The 12,927-nt window shown below is 43.1% G+C and overlaps 1 protein-coding gene across 1 annotated transcript in view; it reads right to left on the bottom strand.

The window, feature by feature from the left end:
* The window catches only part of Fam107b (family with sequence similarity 107 member B), a 218,115-nt gene extending 205,528 nt beyond the window's left edge, over positions 1–12,587 (bottom strand). Inside the window, exon 1 of the mRNA XM_038333378.1 lies at positions 12,171–12,587. Coding sequence (XP_038189306.1) covers positions 12,171–12,587 — 417 coding nt within the window. The remainder of the gene's footprint in view (positions 1–12,170) is intronic.
* Between the last annotated feature and the right edge of the window lie 340 nt (positions 12,588–12,927).

Here is a 12,927-nt window from a genome sequence, read left to right as displayed (position 1 = left end):
CTATCTCCTCTCTGGGGGCCGGAAGACCCTCCAGGAGTGTTTTACTCATTAAGCCTGGACTTTTAATTTTACCTGATCCAATTTATTGCATCGGCGGAGAGACTTAATATTAGGGTACGGAAACCTTTCAGGGCTAAATGATAGTTACAGAAATTATGGGTTCAGAATGTTGATTGCCAATACCCCTTAAGCTTAGCCATGATACAGAAGTCTTTGATTAGCCCTTCAGTGTTAGAAGGTAGCCCAGGAGAGTACAAGATTATATATTTCGGAGCTGGGGAGGTGGCTCAGTGGTTAAGAGCACCACCTGCTCTTCCAAAGGTCCTGAGTTCAATTCCCAGCAACCACATGGTGGCTCACAACCATCTGTAATGAGATCTGTGCCCTCTTCTGGCCTGCAGGCAGAGTACTGAGAATACTGTATACATAATAAATAAATAAATCTTTTTTAAAAAAAGATTATATATTTCATACTTCAATCATATTAGCTAAAAATATTTTATGGACATTAAGCTCTCTACAAATCAAGAAAAATATCAAAATGTCAAAAGTCCCGAATTATGAGAGAAACTGGTAAAAACACTCCTGCCTTTTGTTCTCGTGTCCCTCAAACAGCTCAGTGCCTGGCTAACAGACAATCAAATCACACCTAGAACTTGGGTTCCAACCAAGCTGTCATTTTCCGTTTAACGCAGCATGACAGACAAACACCGGCTTTCCAGAATGAGTCTGTCCACGCCCCTCTCTCCAGCTCAATGGCTCCAGTGGAGGCTTCCCCTTCCTCTAATTGCCTTCGCTCTCCAACCTTTCACTGCCCCCAGTGCAGAATTATAAAACCAAGTGTGTCAAGCACATGGTGGAAAAAGTGTTAAGTCACTGAGTTATGTTTTCTTTGGAAAGGAAGAAGACGGGTGGAAAATGAACAACTGTTCAGATCAGGTTAACAGAGTCCTTAGCTGGAAAAAATCCTCTCCAGTTTCCCATGATTGATACAGCACATTCATTCAGCTAGGCCCTGTGGTTCCTGGAGCATAAGACATGTTCAACTTTCCAGCATATTCAGCAAGTGTAACAGTGGAATGAAAACTGTTTTGGCTAACACATGACTCCAGGTTACATAATCTAAAAGACAGAAATTCCTACTAGACAGATACAGATATTCTTGGGGAGACGGGTCTTGTCAATTAGAATCTCCTCAGTAGGTCTGGGTCAGATAGTCAAGTAGGTCTGGTCAAGAGTATTGTCTATTTAAAAAAAAAAAAAGCACAGTGTTGCCTTTTATGCACTCTGTAAAACTTGGGGTTGGGGATGCCAAGGTTATGGTTCAGTTGGTAGTGCCCTTGCCCAGCATACATAAAGGCCTGTCAGTCATCGTGCCTCACAAACTTGGTTTGGCAACACAGAACTAGAATCTCAGTACTCTACAGGTGGAGGCAGCAGAACCAGGAGTTCAAGGTTGTTCATGGCTACTTAATGAGTTCAGGAGCAGCATGAGGCTGCACAAGACCCTGGCTTAAGAAAAGAAAAATAAGAGTACAAATGAGTCACAAAGGGGTCATTAGATTCTTCCCTCTCTAACTGGAAATCGGTACTGCTCAGACAGGGGGCGCTCTTACGCTGACATAACAATCTGCTTAATTAGGTGTCATTTTCAACTGGATTTTAAAGGAATGGCTACCTCACTTAAAAGCAAGAATTCCAATTTTTATTAAATTACGCACTTGTCTCTTATTCCTTAGTTTGGAATTTGTATTCCCTTCAGCTCTAAAGCGTCTGAGAGTTCTACATATTTTCTGTCTTCTAGAGTCTTTTATAGACAAGTTCCAGGAGCCAAAGCTGCACACTATAAACTCCATGGTTTTACGAGGACCATTCGTTTTCCATCTCAGAGTAGCCAAGAAGCTGCTTCTCTCTTTTTCCAGTTCGAATGCAACTGAATATCTGTCTTGGAAAATTCCTGGCTGAGTGGACAGGTATATCATACAGAATCCTGCACTACGCTTGACATCTTTTGATGGTAGAAACCTGTCCTGAAGCATTACCAGTGCCTAAATGGAAAGGGGCGGGATTTGCTCCTCATCATTCAGACATCCTCTTCGTCTAAGGAAGTAAAGATGGTGGTTTCGCTCAGGAGCATAAAATGGACCTAGACAACTAACAGTAATTGCATGAGTCTGCAATTTGCTTTTGAGTTAAAAATTATGTCAAGAGGATTAATATATAGAACATATAAATAATCATAAAAATTAAGCCCCCAAATCCAAAGCATCCAATCAATAAATTGGCTAATGAGCTGAGGAGACAGTTTTTAAAGAAAAATACAATGAAAACGAAGTGCTTGGAACAGTGTTCGACATCCTTAGCCACCAAGGAATGCACATTAGAACTGCTTTGAGCTTCCATCTCACTACAGTCAGAATGGCTACCACCAAGACAACAGGCTATCACCAAGACAAGTGACAGTACTGGCAAGGATGGAGAAGAAAGAGGAAGCCTGATATGCTGTTGGTGGGAATGGAAGCTTATGCAGCCACTATGGAATCACTGTGCAGGTTCCTCAGAAAATTATAAACAAGTCTACCATATGATCCAGCTATAATACTCCTGGATAGAATGTCTAAAAGCCACTAAGTCAACAGAGCACACAGACATTTCCATACCCATGTTTACTGCTGCACAGCATATCCACAACAGCTAATAAAAGGAACCAGATGAAATGTCTATCAACAAGTGGGTGGATAAGAAAGCGTGGTTATATGTATACACCGTGGACTTTTATCAGACATGAAGAACAAAATCTGACATGTGCAGCAAAGTGAATAGAACTGGAAATCATTTTCTATTAAGCAAACTACGTAAGATCCACAAGACAAGTATCACATGTTTGCTTTCATAGGCAGACTTCAGATTTAAGTGTGCCTGTGTGTGTGTATGTGTGTGTGTGAGTGTGTGTGCAATATGAAAGAAAGGTGAATGTGAGAGGAGAAGAGGCCTTAAAGGAAGGTGGAGAGAAGAAAAAGAAGAAGGAAAGACCACTGCACTCATGAACTTACAGCAGCTGCGGTTGTCTGCCCAAGACTCGCACAAGATCAAGCCAGTCAACATTCTAGGATGGAGTTTGGAAGCCTAGGATGGAGATGGAAGGGGTTTGTAAGCCTCACCCCTACCTGAGCTATGGACAATTCATAGTTTGTGAAGAAAGGTGAGTTGGGTTTTTGTAAGGGTGGCTCCTGGGAGGTGCACCATGCCCCATGCCCCTCATCCAGAAGAACATGGGCGACACAAACTGAAGTTTTCAAATTTGTTTACATGAAGTTGGGAAGAAATGGGAGTGGATCTTGGTTGGAGTTGGGGGAGGATTGGGGGATGAATATGATCAAAGTACATTATATGAAATTCTAAAAGAATTAATAAAATATTTATTTAAGTAAAATAAGAAGGAAGGAGAAGGGAAAAAATAAAAATAGAGCAATGAAATACATGCAACATGAAAGCAGAAAACGGCTTAATTCGGGAGAAGAAAGGAGCCAGCATGAGTGGTATAGAGAGGCTGGGAAAAAGAGCGAGTAAGAAGAAAGCATCACGACACATATGTGCACTAAAAATGCCACATGAAGCCTATGACTCAGTATGCAAACTCAAACACTTATAAAGGTTATGTCATCTGTTCAGCAGGAAACATCTCTGATAGGGCATCTGTTGTTTTACAGCTAGCCAAAGTTCTGTTGTATTCGAACGTCAGGTCTAATGGGGGGAAACAGTGCTCTCATTCTAAAAAGAATCCATGGAATTTAATTTGTACCAAAAAGATGAGTAGGGAGCTTACAGAATTTCTCCCAGTTTTATTGCTTTTGTTACATTTTGTTGCTGGGATAAAAGACTCTAACCAAAGCAAGCAGGGGAGAAAAGGATGTGTTTCAACTTGTACTTCCCTGTGTCAGTCCATCACTGAGGACAGTCAGGGCAAGAACTCAAGGCAGACCTGAAATAGAGATCATGAAAAACACCACTTACTGGCTTTCTTCCAGGCTCACATTCAGCTACCTTTCTACCTCTCTCCTTTTTAAAAAACTATTTATTGCCGGGCGGTGGTGGTGCATGCCTTTAATCCCAGCACTCAGGAGGCAGAGACAGGCGGATCTCTGAGTTCGAGGCCAGCCTGGTCTACAAGAACTAGTTCCAGGACAGGCTCTAGAAACTACAGGGAAACCCTGTCTCGAAAAAAAACAACAACAACAAAAAACTATTTATTTATTTTTTGTGCATTGGTGTGAGGGTGTCAGATCCCTGGAACTTGGGTTGCAGACAGCTGTGAGCTGCCATGTGGGTGCTGGGAATTGACTCTGGGTACTCTGGAAAAACAGTCAGTGTGCTTAACTGCTGAGCCATCTCTCCAGCCCCAGCTACCTTTCTAATATAGCCCAGGCCCACCTGATCAGGGACTGTACTGCCCATAGCAGGCTGAACCCTCCTACTTCAATTAGCAAAAAGAAAATAGTCTACAGACATGCCTACATGCCAATTTCATCTTTACTTATAAGTTTGTGTGTTTCTACACATGTGGTTGCATGTGTGCATGCAGACATGTACATGTATGTGAGAATGTATGTGGAAGACAGAAGTCATTCCAATCAGGCATCATTCCGAGACATCTAGAGTTCTTTTTGTGACAGGTTTCTCACTATCCTGGAGCTTGATTATTACATCAACTGGCTGACCAATGAGTCCCAGGAACCTATCTGTCTCTCCCTCCCCATCACCCTGTTTATAAGAGTGCACCACCATGCCTGGCTTCTTTATGTAGCTCCTGGGGAATAAACTCAGCTCCTCATGCTTTTACGCAACTTTACCAACTAAGGGATTCCCCAGTTCCTGCTTGGGATTTTTTAATGGAGAGAACATACGGCATGGTCTCTCCAACCCTGAGAGTTAATTCTCAAAATCCATGACTACATAGGCATTCTAATTTATACATTTGACTCTTAAAAATTTGTATCAAGAGTGTAAGACTGTATTTTAGAGAAAGATGATGAAGGAAGAAGATAGCTGTCTCAGAGACAGCAAAGCCAAGGTCTATACCCTGAAAAAACAGTGCCTGCCTGAGTCTGCATCTTTACGCAGGCCACTGAGGCCGCAGAGATGGCTTGCGGCTGTGCTGCATTCAACTGCAAAACCAGCTTGTTCCAAAATGCAACTGTCCTTCTAAAGTGTTTCCCTTCATTTTCACATAATGGACGTTTTTAGTTATAATACACCCAAGCATGATTTCCCTAGCCACAATTATTCTCTCTTCCTGTGTCAGACTGGTTACCCCCCACATGGAGCAAGAATGAGATAAAAATATTGAAAAACAAACAAACAAACAAACAAAACCAAAAGCTTTCCCCAACTGGAAAGCACTCTAAAGACTTTAGTCCGCATGGATCCTTCATTTTACTTTCTTCTTTTTTTCCATTTTTTTATTAAGAATTTTTTAATATAATCTTTTCTCATTTTACATAGCTATAACATATTTACATGCCCATTCCCATTCCCTCCCCTCCTCCTGCCCCACCCTTCCCCCTAGCTCCCATCAACTCCTCAGAGAAGGTAAGGCTTCCCATGGGGAGTCAACAAAGTCTGACACTTCAGTTTGAGGCAAGACTAAGGCCCTCCCCTGGTGTTGGGTGGAAATTCCAAGCAGATAGAAGAGGAAAGAAGGCAGAGTCAATGAAAATTCACGTAGCCCCACTGGAGACAGACGCAGAATGAAACTTTACCCAGTAAGCCACAGCCATGTGGTGATACACAGATTAATGGAGATGGGTTAGTTTAGAGCTAGTTAAAAATATGCTTAAGCTATTAGCCAAACAGTATTACAAATAATATAGTATCTGTATTATTATTTTGAGTCAGGGCAGTTGGGAAACTAACAAGCAGCCTCCACCAACACTCCCACCTATATCTAAGCTAAACAAGGCATCCCTCCAAAGAGAATGTGCTCCTAGAAGCCAGTTCAAGCACTAGGAATAAATCCTGGTCCCACTGCCAGTGGCCCCACAGACTGCCCAAGCCTCACAACTGTTCCCCACATTCAGTGGGCCTAGTTTGGTCCTATGCAGGTTCCTTGCTATCAGTCTAGAGTCAGTGAGCTCCCACTAGCTCAGGTCAGCTGTTTCTGTAGGTGTCCCCATCATAGTCTTGACCCCTTTGCTCATATTATTGCCTCTCCCTCTCTTGCACTGGTCTCTGGTAGCTCAGTCCAGTGCTTCACTGTAGATCTCTGTATCTGCTTCCATCAGTTGCTGGTTGAGGTTTTATGACAATTAAGGTAGTAATCAATCTGATTACAGGGCAAGGCTAGTTTAGGCGTCCTCTCCACTGTTGCTTAGAGTCTTAACTGGGGTTATCCTTGTGGATTCCTGGGAATTTACCCAGTGCCATGTTTCTCATTAGCCCTTTAATGGCTCCTTCAATCAAGATATCTCTTTCCTTTCTCTCCCTCAGTCCTTACCCCTTCTTAAGCATCCTGTTCCCTTAGGTTCTCCTCCCCTCCCCTTACCCCTCCTCCTTCCCTTCTACCCTCCCTTATTCCCCCCTCAATTTTCTCAGGAGGTCTCTTCTGTTTCCCCTTCCTAGGGGGATCCATGTATGTTTCTCTTAGGGTTCTCTTTGTTACCTAGATTCTCTGGGGTCGTGGAGTATAGACTGGTTATCCTTTGCTTTACGTCTAATATCCACTTATGAGTGAGTACATGCCATGTTTGTCTATCTGGGTCTGGGTTACCTCACTCGGGAAGGTTTTTACTAGTTCCATCCATCTGCATGCAAATTTCAAGATGCCATTGCTTTTTACTGCTGTGTAGTAAGTACTCCATTGTATAAATGCACCACATTTTCTTTATCCATTCTTTGCCTGAGGGGCATCTAGGTTACAAATAATGCTTCTATGAACACAGCTGAGCAAATGTCCTTGTGGTATGAGTGTGCATCCTTTGGGTATAGGCCCAAGAGTGGTATTGCTGGGTCTTGAGGTAGATCGATTCCCAGTTTTCTGAGAAACCACCACACCGATTTCCAAAGTGGCTGTAGGAGTTTGCACTCACACCAGCAATGGAGGAGTGTTCCTCTCCAGCATAAGCTCTCGCTGGTGTGTTGCTTTGCTTACTCTGTACTTCTACCTATAGTACCGAGCTACAGCAGAATGAAGCGGCTCCAGCCACCTAGGAAGGGTACGGTATGGATTGGAAGCCCTTCTCTCAATTGTCTACCAACTGTCCCCATTTTCCCAAGGCCTGTCTTTTCAGGGAGCCCCCTCCTGAGCTTGTAAGACATCTACAGCTTAAGATTTCTCCCACTCTACTGATATTGCCTGCCTCTACGTTGTCTCTCCCCCTAGAATGCAAATGACTTACTGGGCTATCCGTTCACACACAGCTCCCAGGCCAGTGCTGTCTTCACACAGAGGAATACCACAGCAACTTCCAGCTAAAGCAATAAACAGAAGCCTTTCTGTACTCTATGATCTGCATGGTTCTACCAGTTATGAGATCCTTCTCCTAGAAGTCAGACTACTACCAAGGGAAAAATGGTAATTCAAAGGTACCCAAAACTGTAAGACATATTCCAATTCTAAGCTTTTTACCTTGATTTAAAGCATGAAACAGGAACGAACACATGCACACACACACACACACACACACACCTACACACACACACACATACACACACACACACACACACACATACACACACACACAAATGCTGAAATCAAGCATGTGGCTGCATGCCTTTAACTCCAGCACTGGAGAGGCAAAGGCAGGTAGATGTCTATGAGTTCAAAGTCATTCTGGTCTACATATTGAGTTCTGGGCCAGCCAGAGCTAAATAGTAAGACTCTATCAAAAATAAAGGTAAGGAAGAAGGAAAAAATGTTGAAGATAGCTTTTTAAATTAAAAAAAAAAACCTAGATTTTTGTCTGTGCACGCGATGCAGGGGACGAACTCAGGTTGTCAGCCCTGTGCAACATATGCCTTTACCGCTCAGCCGCCTCTCTGGCCCGACATTGCTTTTTCAGGACAAATACATATGCCTTTCTTTACCCCAAGAAAACCCTTTCATTTCTTCTTAGTTCATTATTTCATTACTCCCAGCTGTTCCTCTTAGAATAGATGCTGTTTCAAACTTAAATGACCCTCCTTCTCCTCTGGTCACAAAATGGCCAAGAGCAGTGTTTGTCCTTATTTGATATTGTTATATTCTAAGGCTACCAAAGAAAGCAACTTCCATTAAGAGGATCAGTTCACCTGAAGGGGAAATACATCTGCCACCAGGCAAGATTGTAATAAAGCTAGCCCATTCATCATCCACCTAGGGGAATAGAGTCACTGAAGACTCTTCAGATAACAACAAAAACGCCTCTGGCACTTTTAATCAGAAGTTCCCCCATAGCCACCAGCAAAGCTTTGTCACTGACAGAAATTAAAAATATCCCTTTCCATAGTGTTACACACCAGAAAAGGCTATGCAAATTAATTTTTAAATCTAATAATTATAATCATATGTATGTATACATTTATAGATACATATTACAGTGCTAGGGATTGGACCCAAGGCCACAGCCCCACTGATAGATGTATATATACTGTACATCTCCATAAATACACACCATATGTATGTAGGTGGACTTTAAAAATTGAAAAGGCTTATATAGGGCTGTTTGGTTCTAAGTCCTCAAGCACTATGTAATTAGTAATAGAGGCACATGCTATTTCAAAGGGAGGACTTCGGAGTCAGAGAGAACTAGACTCTAATCCTGAGCCTGCTACTTCCTCCCTCTGTGGCCTTGGGAAAATGCCAATGTCTTCCTCGGAAAACTGAGCCCCATGAGACTGTAACACCTCACTAATGGTTAGCTGAGAGCCTCCGTGTAATGTGTAATGTGTGGAGAAGAAAGGCAGGCAGGCTGCAGGTGCTCTGTATCAGTGAGCTCTCGACTTTGGAACTACAATAGATACCTGTCCTTGGCAGCTGTTTTTTGTTTGTTTGTTTGTTTTTACCCCTTTGAGGGCCCGCCGCCAAGCTCCCAAATAAATGCACGGAGACTTAGTCTTACTTATGCAATGTCCAGCCTTAGCTTGGCTTGTTACTAGCCGGCTTTTCTAACTTAAGTTAACCCATTTCTCCTCTTCTACATGTTGCCTCTGGGCTTGTTACCTTTCTTTACTCTACATGCCTTTCTTCCCTTCTTACTCCATGGCTGGTTGTATGGCTGGGTGGCTGGCCCCCGGTATCCTCCTCTCTTTCCCCTTTGCTTGCTCCTAGCTCTCCTCCTTTTCTCCTATTTATTCTCTCTACCTGCCAGCACCACCTAATTCTCTCTCCTACTTAGCTATTGGCCATTCCGCTCGTTATTAGACCAACCAGGTGTTTTAGACAAAGTAACACAGCTTCACAGAGATAAACAAATGCAACATAAAACAATGCAAAACATCTTCGCATCGTTAAACAAATGTTCCACAGCATAACTGTGAATGTAACACATCTTTAACTAATATTCCACAACAGATGCCCAATCGCCTTGCCCATGGAATGCCCTCTTATCACATGCTGTGGCCCTCAATTTTATGGCGTTTTCCTTACATCACTTTTCTGTCTCACAGCTGATGAAACCGTACATGACTTAGCTCTTCACAAGATTCCCAGAGCTCCCACTTCCACTTACTTCTCTCACCGTAGCATCCCAGGTACCCCTTTTTGGGCCTCGCGTACCTTTCCAGGCATTTCTACAACGTGCAGCCTCATTTTTGGTCACTCTGATAGACCTACTCCATGCTGCATTCAATTCCTATAAATAAGTAGTCTTGCTCACCTGACTCCTTTATCACAACGTCCTTCCCTTATTGTGCCTTTGAAATTTCTAAGGCTCATGCAGGCAACATGGCTCAGTGAGTGAAGACACTTGCCATCAAGCCTGATGACCTGAGTTTGATTTCTGGGACCCACATGAAGAAGTAGAGAACTGACTCCCACTGTGCTCCATCGCCTCTTGTGAAATGTGGGTCAGCCCCCTGGGTCACAGAAACCACGAACACAGAAAATCAGATCAACCCTTTGTCTTTGCTACTAACTCAGCAATGGAGGGTGGATGCTGGGTTGCTGCACTCCCTTCCCAAACAGAATGTATGCTTCTAGCTCATCCAGGCAGTGCTGTATTCATCCCTTGAACAGGTAGCTGATGTGAACTTTGCCCTGATGTGTACCCAGATCCACTACAGATATCTCAATCTATACATGGGTATGCACAGAAAACTAAACAAGTATGTTGGGTTTTTTTTTAGGGGGTTGACTTAGTGATGTTAACAAAAAGAAAATCACTGCTGTTAGACAGGGTTTGGTGAAACCTTCTGCCCAATTTCAGAACAGAAGAATCCAAACAATGGAGTTCAACTTAATCGTCTGTTTTGTTCCTGTGCAGTTCTAGAGATGGAGCTCATGGCCTGGAGCACATGAAGCCAGCGCTCTACTACCAAACCATGCCCTCAGATCTCTGTTCACTCCCTTAATACAAAGCTATAGACAGTAGTCCTAACCTGTGGGGTAGCAACCCCTTTGCAGGGTCCACTGACCATTTCACAGGGGTCATCTAAGACCATCAAAAACCAGATATTTACATTCACCACAATTCATAACCGTAGCAAAATTAGGTTTATGAAGTGGCAATAAAAATAATTTTGTGGCTGGGGTCACCACAACATGAGGAACTGGACTAAAGGGTTTCGGCATTAGGAAGGTTGAGAACCACTGCCGTAGGCTGTCCATTAGAGCCATATTTTATGTTTTAACTTTATCTTTGCTGTTAGACAAGTTACAGTTTCTAAAAAGACTCTAGACCAAGTCAGAAAATCAGACCAAAAAACTATTATTTGTTAAACTGGCTGAGAAAAAAAAAACAGTTTTAAATCAGAACATCTAACTAATGAATACTCAAAACTTTTGCAGCTCTTAAAAGCCTGGTCCTAAATTAACTGGGCAAGAAATTATCAACAACAACAAAATACTTAAATAACATCTTTGGGAATATACCCCTTAGGAAACTCTTTCTCAACCACCCCTCTTAATTGGGATTGCCAAGAAATATGATATCATGTGTACAACCAAATCAGAACACGCAAAAAATCAAAATTCAAGGACGACAAAAAAAGGAAAGACAGCGACTCAAGACTGGGCCTTAGGGAGTAGTGTGGCCGGCACCCAAAGCCCTTTCTGCTTCCTGTTAGTCAATCTTCAAAGTTATAGACGCATCCATTTATGATTTTTTTGTTGTTTTGTTTTTATTTTTGAGACAGAGTTTCTCTGTGCAGCCTTGGCTGTCCTGGAACTCACTCTGTAGACCAGCTGGCCTCAAATTCACAGAGATATCCCTGTCTCAGCCTCCTGAGCACTAGGATTAAAGGTGTGTGCCACTACCACCTGGAAATTTATGAATGTCATTTTCATCACTTCCTGTCTGCTGTGTACACAGGGCTGCTTACATTTCCAACTTTCCCCATCATTCCCAATTTTCCATACAAAATACATTCTAGCCACTAAAGACGATTTCTGAAATCCCATAGTCGTAATATGGGTTTTAATACCTATAAAGTTATAGATCAGTTTTTTGTTTGTGTGGTTTGATTTGATTTGGTTTTTGGTTTCTGAAGACAGGGTTTTTCTGCATGTAGTCCTGGCTGTCTTGGAACTCGCTCTGTAGACCAGGCTGGTCTCTAATTGACAGAGATCTGCCTGCCTCTGCCTCCCTAGTGCTGATATTAAAGGCATGCCCAACGTAGATAAGTTTTTTAAAAAGCATATGTATGTGTGTGTTACATGTGTGTGGATATATATATGCATACATCATATACCCTCTGGAGAAACTGTTTGTTCTGAGACATCTTTAGACACCACTTCATTAAAGTTGAGTTTGCCACTGTCGCAGCTTCTGGACTCACTATCATTTCTCTCCCTACGTCTTCAGAGAACAGGCTGAGAATTTAAAAGCCTTTCCACACACTTTCTCTCATGAGTGAGAATTCCCTGTGTCTTATGCAGTAATGAATTTAAACAAGGATGTTTGCCAGAGAGTTCCCAAAATGACAGAATGCTCCCCGACAACCCCCCATCTGTAACAGCACTGGGAAAACTCACTCACCTTCGGTGTGTCAATAATTGATGGTCTAGGGATGGATGTCTGGAAAGAAACTGCCTCACGGTCTGGTTCATCACTTAGGCACCGGGGCACATTCTCAAGGGTCTCTGCGGGCTGGACAACGTTGTGTTTGCTGTTGTTGCCATTGGCACCACCATTTCGTTCTGAGTGCATACCAGAATCTCGTCTTTTCTCCAGAGCGCTTTCTTCTTCTACCTTGGGGTGACTTGGATGCCTGCCTGCTTTGGCAATGGGCTGGACATAGATGGTGGAGTGAGTATCAGCAGAGCTGGACTGCTCAAAGGCAGCATTCTCTCTGGTGTTACCAAAACAAGCCAGCAGAGCCGAGCATGGAAAGGAGTGCATCCTTCCAGATGAAAACGTCAGGCTTTTGGTGAGCCTCTCTTTCCACACCGACATGACTTGTAGCAATACATGGCAGAGTTCAAAAGAGAAAAGGAAGTCATCTTCCGGGTTGCCTTCGAGTCACCGTTTCCATGCCTGAAGAGAAGATGGCCGGCCCATCCTCACCAAGATGGTCTCTCTATCTATCCCTGCAAGGAAGCGTTCATCCTGGGGGATTTCACACTCTTCCTTCCTTTCCTGCAGTCAGTAGCTAAATAAGCCTCTATGAGGCAGGCAGTTGGCTCGGGTTACAGTCCCCGGCAGGGCAGACGCTCCAGGGTAAGGTAGTGCCAAGGCAATAGACAGCTGCTTCGGGTTACCTCGGAGGCATAAAGATAATGTAGCCTGTTAGTAT

The sequence above is a fragment of the Arvicola amphibius genome, chromosome 6, assembly GCF_903992535.2.
Source record: "Arvicola amphibius chromosome 6, mArvAmp1.2, whole genome shotgun sequence".
NCBI classification, from domain to species: domain Eukaryota; kingdom Metazoa; phylum Chordata; class Mammalia; order Rodentia; family Cricetidae; genus Arvicola; species Arvicola amphibius.
This window is presented reverse-complemented; position numbering and strand designations above follow the sequence as displayed.